Below are 20,479 nucleotides of genomic sequence, written 5' to 3'. Positions count from 1 at the left end.
CATCCTCGTCTTGTGTCCTGAGATGAGGTCATACATTTTGAAATTTGTGGTGCTGGAACTTTTCCAGCTAACACGCGAGTTGTCCTCCTGGGTTCTTGAAATGTAGGAACCATTGCAATTCAGTTCCGAGGGTGTTCCACAGCTCTCACTCAGGCTAAAAGCTTTTTGGGAGTAACGGAGAGACCTCTCTGCTTTTTCCGACGATTTGCAGTAAACCACCTCTTCCCCGTTCTGGTACTGAGAGAGATCTGCCCGAATTCTGTATTGGGTGCTGTTATTGCGAGTCGTTTCTTCAGTTCCGCAAACGCTTGATGGGAATCTGGGGTCTACTGAAATCGACCATTCGTTTCGGTAAGTCGACGACATGAGGGGCTTAGCAGTATTCGCAACGTGGTTCCTTCGTGCACTTAAACCATTGCGCTGCTCAAAAAATACCTTTGTTTTCCTACTTCTCTGCCCATCGGAAACAAAAGGAGCAGCGACGTTATTTATCAAGCTGTGTAGAGAAGAATGAGCTTCTTCAAAGAATACTACTATTATTTCTTTCATTCTCATCGCAGTGGCTGTCATTGTGTAGATACGTATAGTAGACGAGAAACTATCCGAGACTTCCAATAATTGCAAGCCATATTTAATAAAAAAAAACGTGAGGAGTATGTATACCCTTAATTACAATTTCTTCGCCGTATACATCGAAGGACGGGAAAATAAAGCAAAAATAGAGAAGAGTGTAGTAGCCTCGCAGGAAAGAATGGTCCACTGTAATTGCTAATATTCATTAATAAATTGCTTGCAATTGTGAGCTGCAGCTTGAAATGCCTCTATAAATAAATGAAAGGAGACAGACCTCTCCGTGGATGTAAAATGAAGTTGATAATAACCTTCAACTTAGATTGTAGACATAAAATTCATTTCAGGTTTTCAATGGTCAAATATTTCAGTCTGAATATAGACGTGAAGGAATAAACAGCTCGGGTGCGTTTCGCTGGTTAGATCATTCTCTACGTAATTACTTTCGTTTTATACGTTTTGATTTTGTGTGGTTGCAACAAACACAACATCAGTGCGAGCGATCCGCGACAAACTATCTGTTCATATAAGTGGATTTGTTTCGTTCAAGAACCTGTAAGTGATGCTGATTTTTGTTGTTTGTCTACTAAGCTTCTTCTTCGGACTAATTTTCCTTACCAAAACTAAAGGTATAATTACTTAATATACTAACTTTAATAATCGCCTTGCCGTCTGCTGTAGTGTTCTTACTTGAAGTATGCAGTAGGTTCTCGTCTCACTCGTCAACGTAGGTATTCTTTGACTAACCTTTTAGTCGGATTGAGTCGAATCGAATATTCTTTTGACCTATGATGTCATATCTGAAAAAGAACACGTGTACGTACTTACTAACTCTTTCCCAAGACAATAACAGCATTCACTAATTAGTCCAAACAGTGCTCCTCATAACAGTTTAAAAAGTAGAGCAAAATTTCATGTAAATTATTTATTAATGAGAGACAGTTTTCGATACCGCAGAGGTTTAAATACGCTGCTTGTCTACGCGCATGTTGATGTCTCTGAGATAGCACGGATTTTGGATGAGCTTGAGAGGCGATTTTACAACATCATTTAACCATTAAATTAAACACTATTTCAGATGCGAAGTTGTGCATTTCAAATGGTACTTGTGAAAGCTTGAGGGAACCCTTTATACAAAAAAAAGTTGTTAAATGGAGACAGCGAAGTATAGTTGAGTTTACTTCATTGTATGGTGAACCAGTTTTTAACGTATCTAAATCCCCAATTGTCGTTTGATTTACCACTAAATTTTACTCAACTTTTTTAGAATATTACGTTCAAGACTCCTCTAAGTTGATACAAGAACGAACCTTAGAACACTTTTTAATACTCTTCTCTGTTTCAATTTCCCACTAGTTACTTCAGTTCATCTATCAACTTGTTATTTACCAGTTTCCAACACTCAATTTTTTCATCATTTTTGATAGGGTGCATGAACATATGAACAAGCGCAAGTGAATTTACTTGTCCACCAAGAGAGCTACCAAAACCAGCAATAAGTCGCACTTTGAGAAAACTACCAGGAACCCAAGTACACGGGCACCTAACCATCGACGTAAATAATTATAGACTCAAACCTCATTTCAGGTTCTCAATGGTCAAATATTTTAGTCGGAATATAAACGCGAAGGAATAAACATCTTACGTGCGTTCGTTAGATAATTTCATACCTAATTAGCGTGGTTTAAACGGTTGATTCTGACTGAGTTCAAACGGCGCGTCAACCTATTTGTGCACTGGATAAATCTCGTTAACGAACCGGTAAGTGATGTTGTTTTTTCAGTCTGCACGTTAAGGCTTTTTGCAAAATGTTAAATGAGACCAATTAATGTCGTTATGGTTTTCAATTGCGGCTTCTTTATGAAGATGGGCGGGAAGAACTCTTTCTTATCTTGCTGTATCAGAATGAAGCTTTTTTAGTGACAGTAATGTGATGCATGTAGTCGTACAATTTGCAAAACAAGCAATTTGGATGTTGCACCTGAAATATCTAATTTTGCAGTCACCGGCTTCTTAGAGTTACGGAATTAAATGTGAGTTGGTGAAAAGTATAGAGGAGGCGACGATACCTTCTGTGAAGACGATTCTGAGATATTAAGAGCTAGAAGAATTTTGGGGCCTAAAGGTCCTGATCGACTTATTTCATCGCGGCTAAGTTTCCGAAAACTTTAACTAACTTGCGGTGTAGAAGCAGCCACAGATGCTTGATGACATCATTAACGCAACTTTTGTTTTATAAGCATTTTAAAAGGTGTTAGTAATCAAACAACACACTCTATAACTGTTAATTAATAGTTTTCACAAATTTCTAATAGCTTATACCGGCTAATAAAACGCAACAGTGGTTTATAAACACAATGTGCCTATCAACACATCAACTAAATACTCAGTTAGTTATTAGTAGCTCACAACATTCATATGTAATAATTAGTATGCATATCACATCTGTAGACTGTATACTTATAGTTCAGCATGCATTTGTCTTGACATGTGCAAATTTAGCCAGTCAGTCGGTCAATATTACTTATCTTGTCGCCTTTTGCTTGTATGTAGGTATTTAATTACATGCCCGAACTGTCTACTGTCATTTTTCTTGTAAATGGTCATTACATTGTTGATATTTGTCCGTAAAACAACTATTTTATAATCTGTTAGGAAACGCAGTGTCTCGTGCGTCTGTAGGCCGAGCGAAGCGAGTGGCACGAGTTACATTGTCACACGAGTACACCATTCTTTCTAATTTTGTTTCACGATGAAGAAATCAGAAGAAAAATTCGAATTTTAACTTATTCACGCTGTACCATGGATCGATGCTGTTCGAGACGGGCCTGTCCGCCGATCCTTACCCTACAGAGCTATTCCTCAACAGCAAAAGGAAAATAAAAACAGGATTCAAGCATCCTACGCTATACGCCACCGAGTACTGGAGTTGAGTTGGAACAGGGCAGTGGAAAAGAGGTGGGAAAGAAGACTCGAAGTAGTCTAAACGAACCTGAAACCCCACGTCTTACCCTGGTTTTTCACTTGGTTAATGGTTGGAGTTGGCGAGGCTGTAGAGAGTGAACTATTACTGATACACTTAAGACCACACCCGGAGCGGCACTCAACGCCCTGTTGGTCTTTGCCTACTAATCTAGACCAAGAGGCAGGTTAGTGACTTCCCACTGAAGAATCTAACGATGGTGGTAGAATAAACCAACCAGATTAATGACAACAGATTGAAGACCCATTTGGTAGCATTTGGTGATAAGCAGATGAAGTACAACTACCTAAGTGAGCTGAGAGGTAGAATGCATAGGACCAACTAGACTTTATAGTATTTCGAAACAATTATCCCCATATTTGCAGTATTTTAAAGGCAACATGACGTACATTGAGACGCAACAAATTTCGAGTTTGATCACATGTAAATCCTTGCATTAAGTATTAACTATCAAACAAGTATCTAAGGACACCCCATAAATTTACCAGATAAAGAGTAATTCTCTAAATGTGAATTCTAATCGTGGTGATTCGAAACGATGCAATTGAAATTAGACAGGTGTTAACACTTGAATGCCACGAGAAAGAGATATTGAGGCATTAAACCAGCGACATGAAATGATAAGCATGTGTGCATTGCCACATGCATTATCAAGTTCTTTCCGCTTTTTGGGGAATGTTCCTCGAAACCGCACGAGGGGCATAGACTTTCTGTTGTAAGAATGTTTAACTTCCAGTTTCTCTTTTCTCAAACCGTTTTAAAATAAGAAATCTACAAAATTGGCATCATGGAAAATACGTTATTTGGACTTGACTTAACTTGGTGAAAAACGTGGGTTTGCCGAGTTTCTAGCACCCGGAGGCTGATCTTGATGATGAAGAAAGGGTAGGTAAGTTTCTAGAACATTGATTAAGGGAATAGTTACTGTAGGGTAAAAGTGTGCTTAAGACATTTTTTGGGCTGTAAACGTTAATGAAACTGGAGAAAGAATTCAACCAGAAACAATAGCGATAGCAGACCACATCGAAAATGAAGGATTAACTTGAAGGACCGAAAAAATTGAGACTCTTGAGCTGAAACTGAAAAGATCATTCTTACTAACTCACGGAGAAGACTCTGGCTACTGCTCAAGGAAACGTATTTATTTGAATTCGATGGAGGTGAGCTGGATAGAATGAGTGTCCAAAAACTCAATCCTAAAGGTTACTCACCCACTAAACTCGTCGAATAAAAAAAATATTTTTAGTCATGCAAAAGCGACGGACGTGAGCTTTTCAAAAAACCTCTGAACTTCTCTTGTGGTTCCGGTGACAAATCTTGATGGAACAACAATTTTCAAAGTCGCAAAAAGATTTACCTGTGGGTGGCCTAACTGAAATAACTACCTTAAATTACTGGCTTTTAATTAATACTTAAATTATATGCGTCGCTAATCGAAATGATATCATTTTATTGACATGATGGGCGTATAATTAAGAACATGCTGTTTTGAATAGCTTTTGCGATGTGAAGCATAATTCCGGGAATCAGATTCTTGTATATGCAGAGCATAGAATGCGTGGGGAATGAAATCAAAGTGGTTAGACTTGGAAAAGCAGTTTACGATGACAAAATAGTTATTACCGAACAAGTAATACTTTACCATACTCTGATTACAGTTGAATGAACCACGGCAAACAGACTTCAGTCAGCAATCGAACACAGTAATGACTTTTTCGCATGTGTTAGGTACCAGAGCATTACATTATCAGAATAGTAATACGCATGTTACGAGCAAGACGAAAGTCTGCGACTTAGCCGCAGGCGAGGTCGGGAATTTTGTGAAGCAAAGTAATATGTCTTGTTCTACCCTTCTTTGCACGATAAATAGAGTACAGCGCTTTTTCTAAAACTTTCCAAATTCGATAGCGTAAAGAGAATAAGAATGAAATGGATCACTTGATTACAAACTTATTGAAGCCTTAATAATGTCAATCTCTAGATATGGCGTCTGTCTTGTTTTCCTTTCGAAATTCTGAAAAAAACACATGTAACACGGTTATATATACTAATCTCTCTATCCAGCTGCATACTGTTATGTAATTTTATTACGCACGGTTTGAAGTTTCATAATACATACTTAGAATCAGAGAACTTCGCCCCTGGTTAATTTCGCTTAATTAATTTGTTATAATTTAGGGAATCAGATAACAGATCATTCATTTTCATAGCAGCATAACATAACAAATAATGGAATTGGGGTTTGGTAAACAGGATAATCTCAGAGCATTTTTTTCTATTAGAAAATCTTAAAGTATGGTTGCAAATTGGTTCTTAGCATTTGAGTTAATTATCAGATGAAAACTTTCAATTTCATTGTAAATTATTTAATACGTTATTCCCACATGGCGGACATGGAGTATAACAACTATAATGAAATTAAGTTTACATATTTTTAAGCATTGAGAAAAGACGTGTAGTAGTTTAAAAAGTTCTCAAAGTGGTATAACTAGATCCGTGAAAATTACTGTTGGATCTAAGCCACTATTTCTATACATAAAAGCGAGTCTGTTCGAATTTATCTAAAGTGGAATTTTGCCTCAAAATTTGCCATAACCACAATTTCTTTTAATTCTATAGAAGAATGCCGGACAGCCTATATTTTGGTTTAACGACTGCCCCAAAAGACCTAATGGCTCAATCACCGGCCTTAGTGAGACTGTCTGCGCCTTTTGCATGTTGCTAATGAATAGAAGTATTCCCACTGTATAATTTGCATAATATTTCGCACATCGCTATGTCTTACATTCCATAACGACCTTCCGTGCCCACAACACTTCCATATTAAATATTATTTACAAACGCAACAATAGAAAAAATAGCTCGAAGCGTTTTTTCCGTTTACACCATTTTGCTATTTAATGAAGAGTAATTGCAATATTGCAAGGTTTTGCATTGGGGTAAAACCCGTTAATTTTGCATGTAACATGGAAATGGAAAATTATGTTTTCAGGCAATAGTTGCCATTTTCATTTGCATATTTCATGTTTCGTCACAGTGAGTGTGAAGAAATCCAATTTTTGAGGTAAATTGCGAGTTTGATCGCATTGATCGTGGCTCGTTTTAAGTGCTATTGCATGATATCAGCAATCGGATCATTAAGAACATGAGCCAAAAACTGGTTTAAAGTTATGTCACAGAGAAGAAATTTTCATAATTACGCTAGAACGAGAGCAGACACAGTTGTGAAACGACTTTCCAAAATGTCAAGGCAACAGTGAAAAGTTCGATATAGATTGAAAAATATAATTTGGGACTTTTCAGTTCAAACAGCGTGACGTGTCCTAGAAATGTTGATATTAAGTTTTTAACCTTTTGGACAACTTTTTAGATATCAAGACCGTGCAATTGGTAAAGCATAGTTCAGTCACCTTTTTCTTCTCTAATCTCAGATCTCCACACTCTTTATTCACCAACAAATCTATCCCGTTGCATTTAAAGTCTCAGAAATACTGATTCTCTTATCGATAGATTCAAAAGTAGCGTAAATTTTAATTAAGGACCATCTTTCCCATATGTAATCCCAGTTAAATAAGACCAAAAATAAAAAGACCAAAGAGGCAAATATCGTTGTTAGATACAAGCTCCAGATAAACCGTATGTTTAACATTGGAAACCAAGGATGAACCTAATAACATCACGAGTTTTTTTTAATTCTGAGGATATTTATTGACGGAGGAAAAATTTATAGACGTAATTAATTGTAGGTAACTCATGAATCAGATAATTACTTGCTCAAAAGCGGCGAGAGAGAATCGAAGAAGGAATTTATGAATTCTATTAATTTCTTTAAGAATGCAGAAGAGAAGATTAGCCCAAAAAGGAACTAATGTTAAAGTTCAAAGTGAAGGAGGATGTTTTTTTGTTTATTTTAAAAAATGTTTTGTTCGCTATTGCAAAACTGAATACTAGACAAATTGTTGCCTTCAGCAAGATGTTGTTTGGTTTACGCTCTTTCTGCACCTTACTCTTGTTACTTAAGTCTAGTAGAGGTAAGATAAAAGTAACGTAACAGATTTAGTAGAAGATGGAAACGGTTCCTCCCCTGACTATATTTAGCTCCTGAACTCCTGACTCTACAGCTCAATCTCCGTGCCGAACTAATCTTTGAAATGTTCTCTATCCTGATCAATTTTTGAAGATCGGCGACCATTTCCACGCGCTCTGAATCAACAACTTCGCGAGTTGTGGCTAATTAACATATTTTAAACATACTCATATTTCGTAAGTAACTATGTATTTCCTATAGACTTTCATTAAGCCACGTTTTAGTCATATAAGGCAATTTCCGATCAACATTGGCGCTGTTTGTTATATTACAGTTTACCGAAAAGATTAAAAACACGCATCGTACCAACCAGGAATACCAAAACCGAAACACCAGGCGTCTTTTACAGAAATTCCGAGTAGGCGAAGTTGATTATTTATATTATTTAAATGTCAGCTGGATCTCGGGTATATATTTTACTCCCTATAAACACCTACAGTCCATATAATATCTGAAAAACCTGCTCGCTGAATATCTCAACTTGAGCAACAGACAAGGACGACTCGGTACTACTCGGTAGTTCTCTTTTTCGTTTCTCGCGATGACGACAAATGCAAATTTGAAAAAATAATCGCGATATTCTTGTGCTGCCGATCGGTCGGGCTGATGGTAAACATATTTGCGAAGGTGACCCTAATGAAGTCAGACGGAGAAAATTGCGCTTAATCTGATTAAGTTGTGTCAATTGTTGGGTAATTAGAGAGCAAGTTAATATGGATTAAACGTTAAAAGTTAGTGTAAGTATTTTTTTTGTTGCTTAACATGGTCAAGTGACCATTCTTCAGTTCTTGTTAGCCTAAAAATAATTAGATCCCCTGTATGACGATGGCTTTCCAGGTAATGACCGTACCACATTAGGACAGGTACGTTTGGATATTTTTCCTTAAAGTTTTCTCAAAAGTACGTCTATAAATTTGACAACGCTAAATTAGGAGGTTCAGATGCGTTTATATATTTTATTTTCTGAGTAATGGATTTTCATCTGCAAGGAATTGATGGTCACAAGATAGTTGATTTTTCAAGCCCCAATATACTTTATAATGTGTTTATATGATTTTGATGAAAATTAGTTTTTATTGAAAAATTTTGTCAGTTCTGTTGAGCATTATAGTCAAAAAGGTACCATAACTGCAATTACCGACATTTTGAGATATTCAGAAATGACCAGAAGAGATACGATAACATTTTTAATAGTTTTAATAAGCGTCAGGAATTACGTGAATGCTCCTTAAAAGTACCTATTATTAATCCACTATTAACAAATCTTCACTGGGCAAATAAAAAAAGCAATTAATAAAAATATTAAAAAATGGTTCCGCTTCCATCAAACCTTTTCAATCCACCTGAATAACACATCATTCTTTGTACTTTTATGCACTTTCTAAATAAAGGAAGAAAGAAAAGATAATGAAACTGGGTATTATAACGATAACGCTCTGTAATAAGATTTATAATTTTTTCCAACGATTTATATAATTTAGATAACTTTTACTGTGAAATTTTTTACTACATTTTTTGTGTTATGTGACTAATTAACCTTTTTTCTTGTTTCAGGTAAGTGCTTTCATTACGGAAGAAATTTTAACGGTAAGTATATCTGCTTAATATCACTTGTAAGCATCAATTGCCATGCAGATGCCTTCTAAGTGTGAACGCCTTCTAAGTGAATTCAATTTTCACTTTTTCTAATTCTTATAAAATAGTTATTTATTAATCTTAAAATTAATTGAAATTAATGTTTTATGAAAATTAAATAAAATTTTTGTTAATTAATTGATTAATCGATTCTAAGTTTTTTGCCATAACTTCAGAATTTGGAATGACACGTTGTACAATAGCTTTGATCAATATCTTGGGACGATTTTCGCACATTTTTTATTATTTGACCGCAAAAGAAGATACGGGTAATTTCAAAAAGTTTTGCTCTTTTTGTTTGTTGCGCTGCGTGATAGAAGATTAGCACTCTATTTAAATAAGCTATACAGGATAATAAATAAAGAAGTGAAAACTTCTTGAAAATATCATGTAATTTTTTTCTTCTGTAAAAAAAACAAAAAAAAATGTCGAACATGTCCCGAGACCAAACCTATTGAATGATAGTACAAGGAGAATTCAAGATTTACCATAAATATTAAATGTAGCTTTTTAAAATTTTACATTTTTGCAGTGCATTTTTCTTGGCCTCCTGTAGCATTAAAAAAATGATCTATTTAAAGATTGGCAGACGTACCTTGTTCTAAAGCAAACGGTCTTTCAGATCTTCTCTAGATCGTTAATCTAGACTAAAACGTACCTTTTTTTTGTTAGCAATATATTAAACAGTAAGAAATTTTATTGCAAATTTAAATTAATACATATATTAAGTATTATTTATCTCCGGTAACTCATAATCACGTCCATCCTGAGGATATTCTGGCCATTGCGTCATTGATTCAAATAGGAAAAGATAAAAAAACAATTTATTATTATTATTATTACTCGTATTATTAGACCATTATCACTATGATAGGCTAAAACTGGCTAACATTATGTAATATGTGAGCTAATTTATTATTTTTGAGATATCCGACTCAAGTATAGGCGTGAATGGAAACCACTTGCCTCGAGTCTTGAGCATTTAATAACCGAAGGAGAAAGTGATTGCAGCGGTAGGGCCAAGAATGTAATAAATCGGAGAGTGCAGCCTTTTCAGTAATTATCGACACGCACGATGATGTAATCTGGTATGAGATAATTCGAAAATAAAATTGAATTGTCTCTGTTACGTAACAAAGTTCGTCTCAGTTTCTCTTTAACTCGGAGGAGTGAAGTTCAAAAAGTTGGCTTTTGGTTACGTTCATTGTGAAAAAGTAGCATTAATGATCATTTGTAAAGTCTATAAACTTTACTTTTCAGTACGGGTAAGAAATTCAGAGCGGCAGAGTTATTGAGACCAAAAATGGTTGTTCCACCAATACATCAGTAAACCTTGGATTTTTTAAAGCATCCTGGGTGAAATCTACAATACATAGTTCAACATTTCACGACTCTGGTACAAATGTGGTGTAACGTTATTAATAAAATAGCAATGGAAATGTCAGAATTCTTAGATTTTTCCTCACTTTTACGAAGATTGTGCATTTCATACCTTTAATGCAGGGTAACAAGTATTTCTGTTAATGCAGACACGTGCGTTTAATTAAATTTAACCGCACGTGTCTACTTATGTTCAGTTAGATATTGCGGACGTTGCATATCAGGCTCACGTCCGAGCTAAACTAGCAGAACTTAAGAAACTGTAAAGATTTTATGCGTCCAAACAAATTTCATATCTACTTGCAATATTTGTAGAAAGTATTATTTTAATAATAATTATCATTAAAAAAAGCATATTAGGTCAAGGTCCGGAGTCTTTTATCAGAAATCGAAAAATTAAAATACTTTAAAAACGCATTTTAAAAATTTGCTCCTACTAAGATGAAGTTTCTTTGTCGAGAAATTTCTCCATAAATTGGCCTCATAATCTCGTTTTCTGGAAGTCTACAGTTTTGCTAGATGTAAAGTCCATAGCCTCATGCTTGGAGTAACTTGTCAGAACTTGGAAACGACTTAGGCAGTGTCGAGAATTTATTGCCACCTAATTAGTATCAATACTAAATAAAAAGGAAATTCAGATTATGTGCTAGATTGACTCATGGATTCATATTTAAAAAATTATTTTGCCAATAGCCATTTACATATTAGTCAAATAATAAGCCAAATTAAATAATTGACTTAAGAACTTTAATGAACAGCAGCTGCTGCAGTCAGGACTAATTTTCATTCTGTGCCAAATTATCTAATTTACCTTAATAGAGTTTATACCAAACATGGGGCGTAGTAATCAAGCCTAATTTAGCTAAAAGTTACCCATTAATTATGTAGTAATTAATCCATTACCAATATCAGACTTTGAGTGCAAGATGTTCGACGAGAAGAGAGAAATTTTTGAATTTCTGAAATCTTAGTAATCGACTGCAGCTACAGAGTTTTTTTGAATTTACTTCAAGTGACAATTTAACGAAGATGAGCTGCTCAAGTTTATATTTGAATCAAGTGCGATTCTATGCTAAATTATCTATTTTACTTCGATGCATCAGTGTCCAATTAAAGCTTGTAATAATTGACCTCCATTTCATGAATTTACCTATTAGACAAATGATAATGATTACGTGAACGTATAAATGTATTTGCCCAAAATATTTGAAGCAAACTGCGAATTTATAAAGCGTAGTTTCGCATTTAACATTCAATAATCACCAACAACATGTCAAGGTTTCATGTAGGTCCCCACTGCATAATTGCCACAAATCGGACTTATTTGATACCATCATTATAGTTGAATTTTTACCAGTCGATTGTGAAATACCCACAAAGATCACAATTAGTGCTAATGCACTTATTCATGTTTCCTGATGAGCACCCTATTCATTAGCATCGCTTAATGAATGTAATTACTTTTTACCGTAAACATTGGCATGTAAACATATAATTTAAGAAATTGTTTTTTTCCAAAACTTTAACAATGAACAAATCGACCATTAAAGTCACTCAACTATATCTATCGGATTTTACAATATTTGCACATTTATTCTTACAGGAAAAATTACACAATCTCCAGTTTACATAGATCTTATCGGTCAAGACAATAGACGTTTAGCACACCCAGAAGTAAAAGTGCCAAACAGCCACCTCATTGTCCAAATATATACCAAGTGATCTGCTCTAGAAAGCTTATGTCTTTTATTAAAGTTGAAGCTGAGCAGGTACGAGGAGGAATGTCTATTCATGCATCATTTCTCTGTTTCATACCTACGCGTTTCACACTTAAAATTCCAAAGTAAACGCTGGACTGAACAGTTCCCAAAGCTTGACATATCACGTACGTACACTTGAAGATTTATATGAATGAAACCTACGAATAAGTATTATTCATCTTTTTTGTTTGTGCATTTAACGTCCTTTGACTAGTTAATGGTCTTGTGTAACCTCATGGGACCGTAAACCAACATAATCATTTAAGTTATGAATGTGTTTAAGTTTACCTTAGAGGAAACACATGTGGAACTCACATTTAATTGGTGAAATACTAGGAAGTGGTTTCTGTGAAGAAAATAAGTAAATAATCAAAGATTTAAGATTATCAGCCTCTAGTTTAGACCAGATATGTTGGTTTGATGTGGAGACTTTCCTACCGATGATTTCTTAACAAAAAACTGCCCTTCAGCCTTTTACTCATTTCTTGTGATAGTTGACCTTCAAGGTAGTGAACAAATTCAGAACACTTATTAATCTCTTGAACATCAATTCATATGAGATACTCAAAAATTGTCTAACAAATTTTTCGGAGGAGCGTTTTTCAGGAATTTCAAAGGTTCTCTTCGAAATTCCTGAAAAATCCTAAAATCCCATAAAATGAAAAATATCCCAAAAGGGTCCTGAAGGTAGTCAGATAACATCTCCTCTAAAAGAAAACTTCTGGAAACCCCTAGAACTCACCGGAACTTCCTTAGACCAAGATTACTATTTAGTCATTTGAATCATTTATTTGAGTGGGTACCTATAATGCTTCTAAAGAACCATAATCAGAGATCGGATATTACTCTTCTATCGGTAGGTATCGGTACTCTCCTATTTACCGCAGTCCAAAGCAGTGAACATAATCATTCTCTATTTAGACAGCAATGTATGAGGTCTTGCCCGAGACTGAAGTTAGGATAATTTGACAGTACCTCCTGATAAAGAGATTAATTATCCACTCATGTCTCTCTGCATGTTTATATGCACCATCCTGTACCTCTACCTGAAACCCATCATCTCGATGATTTAGTTGTAAAAGCAAATCATAAGTTTAAGGTCATCAGCATATCATTAACCGGTAATGACCACACCCTGGATCTATATCGCGATCGTGACGCTCATAATGCAAGGTATTTTCTGGCTGTGTTCGTTTTCGTATTTAAAACATAAGTAGTGTATACGTTCCACTATCGTTTAGGCAAAACAACCTTGTAATATTGTGTTATACGAAATGAACCTTTCGTAAATGAGAAAAAAGTCGCTAATAACGTTTTGTTGTCGCTGGTGCTACCATGAGCACCTGCATGCGTGGCTGGTGCAACAATAAAAGCTGAAGAAGGTGAAGTTTGGAAATATCAGAGTTCTTTTCTTTCAAGTTTGCTGCTTCAGAGTGTCGTCAAAACCAAAACGTGACCTTGGCTTTTACCGAAACAATTCCATAAAAGCAACTACCTTTGAACTCATATAAACCTCACAAAATACTACGTACTTTTGTCGCCTGGGTACCTGTACGAAAAACCCACCGGTCGTGGTTTTGTGACTTTACGTGGGTCGAAAATAATGCGAAGGCCATGGTCAAGGTGAACCGTGATGGTAGGCACCATATTAGCGATGACAAGACCGCCAATCTTCTAAGTTTGCCTCATTAACATATGGCCAGTATCAAAACAGCCAGCTTATGTAAGTGAGTTGTAGGCATGCAGAGTGGACTGTTAATCAATATTCAAGATTATTAGTTAAGATTGCTTTCGTAATGATTTCCTTCATAAAAAAATATCAATGGAAGGTATTCTCCAGGTTATGTACCGTGAGCTGGTAGCTGTTTGAATTACTTTAATGATGTTCTTCAATTTTGGACTGGATTGTATTATTTAATGGCGTTTCGAAACTTGAAACTAATGGTAAAGGTTGTTCCCATGTTTAATTGTAGCCTATTAATTCATTTATACTGATCAAGTGCGTTTGATATACAGAAGATTCTCAATGTATTATGGTAATCGTTGTTGCAATTTGGTAGGTCGAAGCGTGGACAAGGTTTTTCCTTGTGTAAAAAAATACATATTTAAAGGCTCCCACTTACTTTTTCGAATCTACAAAAACACAGAAATTATTTAATTTTTTATGTATTGTTTCTTCGTCGGCAACTGAAGAGTAAGTGATTGTAATCAGTGTAAAGTTGTTGTTGATTTGTTGTTGTCAGATAGAGAGTTACTCTTACTGTCTTCTCTCCCAATAAGACCTATAGCCTCAATTATGGTTTTTTCTTCTTGAGGCTCGACCTCGGGCCCCAAAAACAATAAATCCTCCTCTATGCTTCCAGCCTGTACAAGATTTTTATCCACTAACACCTCCCGCATCTAATGAGGATTCCGTGCTCGATCGCTAGTTTCCCCTTAGCCGGCTGCAGTTTCCCGTTTACCAACAGCAGCTTTCCCTTTACTGCAAGCTGGCGTCTTCTGTTAACTAGAAAATATAGCTAGTTAGCGTAGTTGCGGCGAAATTTTCATTTAGGTTTGCCCTTTATTTAGCCCCAACCCTTGTGTATCCTGCCACAGCACTTCGATACCATCGATCTAAAGAGATCCCAAAAACCTTTGCTGCTCATCTTGTTGATCAGGCCATCGTGTCAGGCCCCGTCGAGCACGTATCGAATGTTAAGCGGAACTAGTCCGAAAATCATTCTGCTGTTATTGGCAACCATAACGCCATCGATGATTTTCCAGAGCGGCATTTCCTGGTCAGGTGCTTGAAATGAGATGGAATACCGTCCTTTATATGAAGAGCGGCAAACTCACGAGGCAAGGATGAGTGGACTGCAATTAGTCCCAAGAACGGGTTTGGCCTCATCTCAGTAGCTCTAGCGTTGATATCTATGGAAAGAAAATTCTCTTGAATATTACACTGAAAAGCTTAGTGAGTTGCCTGTACCATCATTTAATGGAAAACCGAAGTGGGCCACTGTGATTTTACACCTGTAAGGAATTAATTAAACGGAAAAAAATTACCTTAAACTTATCCTTGCTTTGATTAATGATACTTCTACTGAAGCAATACGTGTAAATTATTTAAGTCACGTTTATCCTAAATTAATTTCGCTAAATCTAGTCCTAGACAATCCCATGGGCGTGTACCTTCAAATTGTTCAATACAAGTTGCAGCCATTGTCTTTTCGATTGTATAGAATTATTCTCACAACACAACACGAATTATATTCCTTAATCAGTAGAGTTCAGCTTTATAATTATCGGAAGCAACCAACTGAAAAATTGGCAATCTCCGTATCGGACATTCGGTTAATTAGCTATTTTGTAATTTAGATTTTATTATTACTGACTACGATAATTTTGTTTTCGATGAAAATAATGATACGCAACAGTTGAGAGAGGATTGATAATTGAGAAACATATGAATCTTTATTTCCTAAAAACGAAGTCTTCTATTTCATATGCTTCCCCAAGGGTTAAGATAAAAATGACCTGTTGATGCGTCCAACGTTTATTTTTCAACATATTCTCTAAGTCTTTTTTAGGTTCTTCGACCATAATTTTTTTTTTAATTGTTAATATACCATTTATAAACAGTTTCTTGAGTATAGAAAAAATCGTGGGATTCTCTGGTTGCAATTCATTGAAACTATACCAGACAAATGTTTCTTTCAGCCTCTGCGAAAGGCTATAAAGGTTGGAAGGGACCTTAAGATCAATGTCAATAACATCTCATAATTGAGCCGTTAGTTCAGTCTAACTATACAAAAATACTATTACATTAGTCCTATGGTATTTTTCTTTTATTTCAGTGCCCCGGGAAAATGCTAGGGCGTCTGGAGCAATAACTGGCATAAATGGAGAGACTGTCTTAACGTCACCCATAAGAAAACAACGGGTAAAAAGATCTAAGAAGGAACTCGCCGAAGAAGCGGCCAAAGTAATTCGACAAGCTGATAATGTAGGGTGCGTCGCTAGTGATAGGGGTAAGTGTTACAAAGGAAATCGTGCACGAAGAGCTCAGGATTCAGCTTACCCCTTTAGAATCCCAAGAACTCATTTTAGATTGATAGAGAGAGATCCCAATGTTGAACTTTGAATTTGAATCTTCTTGTAAAACATCTTCTGTTCAAGTTTTCTTATATGCAGCACCACTCTACAAGATTACTTTGCAACGCATAAATCTAGATTTTTTCCTAAACATAAGTCCTTCTATTCTATAATACTCTGTTATCTTCTCACAACGAACTTAACTAACCAACCACTTTCTTTATGTTTCAGGTGCCATTCCAGACAAATTCTACACACTCCCCTCAAGAAAGAAAAGCAAAGAAACTACCACTGACTATCCTTCCACGTCGTTAGATCGGCGTGCACTGAAACGACGCGGATCAAACGAACTGCAACCCCCAAAGAAGCCACCACGCACCTTTGCTTCAACACCAAATCAGAACGCTACCTCTAAATCCTCCATTTTCGATATTTTCCATAAATCAAGTGCTAAGCCCAAAAAATCTAACCTTCGGAGAAGCGTTAGCGACGCCTCTTCTTTGAGGTCAAAAGCTTTTGGTCCTGTGGACTCTAATTTCAGAGTTCAATGCCGACCAGAGAGTGATGGTGAAGAGAGTGCCAGGAAAGTGACTAGTAGTAAAAAACAGTTGTCACCGATTATTGAGGTGACCCAGAGAGAAGATTATTTTGCCCCAAATAAGGAATTTCCCCAGCAAATAGTACAGGTAACATCAGTTGAACACGTGTATTAGGCTTTAAATTTCTAACGTTATTTGGCAAATTGCTTCAGAGCTCAACCCCGATAAGACAGAACCAACAGGAAAGTGTCACAGAGCAGCTGAAAAATTACATCGATGAAGTCGATGAGGAACTCTACAGAGAAACTGGAATTAGAATCACCTCTTCTGCATCTAAAAAGGGGCCTCAGCCCATAATTATCGACGTAGATAAAGCACAGAACGTGTCGGGTCAAAAGAAACACAAACTGAATTTTGGTCTTGGGAAGAAACTGAAATCTTTGACACATAAGAAGTTGAAGAGCAGTGATAATAAGGAGAATCGGAAAAATGATATTACCAGCAATTTGCCGGAAGCTCTCGTTGATAGCGAGAAGAGCGATTCAGAAGTGATAGTCAAGGAGTTGCGTCCTAAAGAAACCAAATTCGTATCTCCAGCCATCCAGTCTGTTATTGAAGAGATTCAAATCAACAAGTCTCCAAAAATGATTCATAGCAGTCAGAAACCAGCGGAGAAGCTCCCCCTTACTAAAGGTGAGTAATTCTCCTCTCTAAACTATCTGTTTAAATTTTTTTCGCCTACAATTGAGGTTACCATTATCAGTACCAGTGAGGGTTTGTTCATGTTGAAATAAGCAATTTTTAACCTTCAGGTAAAACGGTCAACAACATAGTAAAACGACTGAGCAGTGATTCTTGTTCATCACCACCTCCCACCAGAACAAACGTATTAATAATGCCCAACATATCAGTGCAGCACAACAATAATCAACCATTTTCATATACCAGAGGCATCAGTCCTGATAAACACAGATCCAACGAAGACTTGCCCAGGGATTTCACCAAACCTGTCATATATGCACAGGTGGTCTGCGGAGCCAAAGGTAGAAGTGATTCATAATCAATTATTAAGGATAATTAAATTCGTTTTCTCGTTTCAGATAACGAGAAACAAACAGTTCACAAGGCATATAACGGAAGAAGACAACCTCACTCCGACTCTGATGAAGGACTCGGCGGAGAGGACAGCTCAGGGTTCAACACCAGGAAATACGACTCGGAGAAGCAGTTTACTCAGTTTGGAGATGAACAATTCGAGAGTTACCAAAGTGAAACTGAAAAACTTATTGATGAGATAGATAAATACAAGGCCGAAAGCCCCATAATGCCCAAATATCGAAGCCCTGCTCAGTTAAACGGATTTTCATCCAGTTACAATGGAATAATGGAGAGGGGGCGTGGAGATGGCATGGATGCGAAACGTCGGGAAAGTTTAACTGAGCCTGATAATATTAATGGAGATAATGGGTTGGGTCGCAGTGATTTAGCTGCGAGAAGAGATCTTTTGGAGTCGAGAATCAATCGCAGAATCACCGACAAGAACTCGCCCTCGCCCGATTATTGCCCTCCAAGCAGACCTCCCAGAAAAAATATGCTTGTTGCAGAGAAATCTTCTAGGTATTATAGGGGCGGCTCTACCAGCCCTGTGGGCTACAAAGAGAAGTACATATTGGAGACCAAGAAGGATATCTTTGGTGAAAGGTAATATTCCAGGCATAATAACTTGCCTTTCTAATTTGCTTTTTCTCTCCAGTCACTTTGAAACACGGACAAAAAAGTTCTTCGGCGATCCACGAGACTCCCCCAGCGGCTTCAAATACGAACTATCCGATAATGAACCAAAAAGCTTCGATTATCAGCCCAGCGACTACCGGTCCTCACCAGAGAACCAGCGCTTTGATTCTAGTCACAATCGCTGTCGCTATGTCCAGGAAAAACCAAACTTGATAAAGGACAAAAGCATATATAGATCCACTCCTGAAATCCATCAGAGAGCACAACCGTTCGGCAGCTCTTTCCATGGGTCTTTGCCCAGGGAAGATCGGTTTGAAAGTGGCAATGCCCAGAGGTTTAGATCCGAGAGGTTTCTGAATAGAGAGGAGAGTGATAGGAGAACGGATCGATTGGTAGATTCAGGAATTGAGAATGACTTTAGGAGGGATAGCACTGAGAATTATAAGGTTCATGCCAAAACGCCAAGACATCGCGATCTTTATAATGAGAGTGAGGACGAAGGTAACGTTTGGTAAATGAAAATTTTTTTACATTACATGATTGATTCTTTGTTCCAGGATTCGCCAGTTCATTACTAATCACCAACGAAAAGAATCATACTTCCGAAAATAACTTCCGAAAGTCCAGAAGGGACTACGACTCAGATATCAACTCGAGAGACGAATTTTATCGAAACAATAGGAGCAAGTATGTGCCTCGAGAAAGAAGTATTGACGATGGATCGCATTTTGATCCCAGGTTGGACAAGGATATCGATAGAACCGTTATAAAGGTTTCTGAAAAGAAACCACCCAAACCGGAAAAGAAAAGCGGATTAGAGAAAGTTAGTTTTTATTGGGACAAGATGAAGTTTGAGATTAAACTAATATTGATGTTGTTGCAGATGAAAGCTTTGTTCACAAGAGATAAGAAGAAAGACAAAAGTGGCACCCTCCAGAAAGTGAAGGCAAATAGTTTACGTAATGGCCACGTAAGTATAAAAATCTATTGAAATATCATGGACATGATGATTATTAGAAGTTTATGCAAATTACAAAAATACGCTTAATAACGAGTAACCAAGCAAATATTAAACTAAAGTTCAAACGGCAGCAAACACTTTATTTTACAATACAAAATAGCTCAAAATAACTCACTGACTAAATTCTACCTTAACAAATCATCCTCTATTAGAAGTACTCAGGAACAGTTAGGTAGAACAACAGGAACTCGACCCCAACCTGTCTTGTCATTCAACATTAAAACCGACGAATAATTTTACCATAAAGTAATCAATTTAAATTTACTTCAAATTTCTCATAAATTTACAGGAATTACTTCATTATATCCTTTGCTCTTTCTTTTTTTACTATTCAGATTTCCTTGAGTTACACTCAAGTGCAAGGAATCATTCCTTTATTTTGGAGAGTATATTTCAGATTATTACAGATTTTTTCAGTTACCATCAAGGCATTTAACCATACACTTCTAGTGATTTTGATTGACGCCTACATGTTAACTGTAACTTTCACATCTTTAATTTTCCAAAGATGTTGTTTTCTAGCCTCTAGCTCTAGCTTCTTTAAATGCATCTATCTTTAGCAAAGATAATATAAAAATTGATAAAAGCAGAAAACCAACAAGTACTAAAACCGTAACATTAAACGAAACCGATGGTATCATAAACATAAAAAAAGAACTAACTCTGAAGTATGACTTACGCTTTTTTCCACTT

General features: G+C 36.4%; 2 protein-coding genes across 5 annotated transcripts in view; both read left to right on the top strand.

Annotated features, from left to right (window-relative positions):
* The window catches only part of Cdk5 (Cyclin-dependent kinase 5), a 115,224-nt gene that overhangs the window by 42,335 nt on the left and 52,410 nt on the right, over positions 1-20,479 (top strand). The gene's annotated exons all lie outside the window — the stretch shown is intronic.
* blo (bloated) overlaps positions 1-20,479 on the top strand; it is a 64,013-nt gene that overhangs the window by 38,800 nt on the left and 4,734 nt on the right. Inside the window, exons 4-12 of one of the 4 annotated variants that reach the window (XM_066393119.1) lie at positions 9,195-9,227; positions 16,255-16,428; positions 16,724-17,178; positions 17,244-17,724; positions 17,844-18,074; positions 18,132-18,732; positions 18,785-19,266; positions 19,323-19,588; positions 19,649-19,735. In XM_066393119.1, the coding sequence (XP_066249216.1) occupies positions 9,195-9,227; positions 16,255-16,428; positions 16,724-17,178; positions 17,244-17,724; positions 17,844-18,074; positions 18,132-18,732; positions 18,785-19,266; positions 19,323-19,588; positions 19,649-19,735 (2,810 nt within the window). Of the gene's footprint in view, positions 1-939; positions 1,200-8,175; positions 8,372-9,194; positions 9,228-16,254; positions 16,429-16,723; positions 17,179-17,243; positions 17,725-17,843; positions 18,075-18,131; positions 18,733-18,784; positions 19,267-19,322; positions 19,589-19,648; positions 19,736-20,479 lie in introns of those variants that run through there. The other 3 variants (XM_066393121.1, XM_066393122.1, XM_066393120.1) reach the window with 3 other exon arrangements.

Source organism: Euwallacea similis, chromosome 9 (assembly GCF_039881205.1).
Source record: "Euwallacea similis isolate ESF13 chromosome 9, ESF131.1, whole genome shotgun sequence".
NCBI classification, from domain to species: Eukaryota; Metazoa; Arthropoda; class Insecta; order Coleoptera; family Curculionidae; genus Euwallacea; species Euwallacea similis.
The sequence above is the reverse complement of the archived record's forward strand: the minus strand, read 5'-3'. Positions and strand labels throughout refer to the sequence as shown.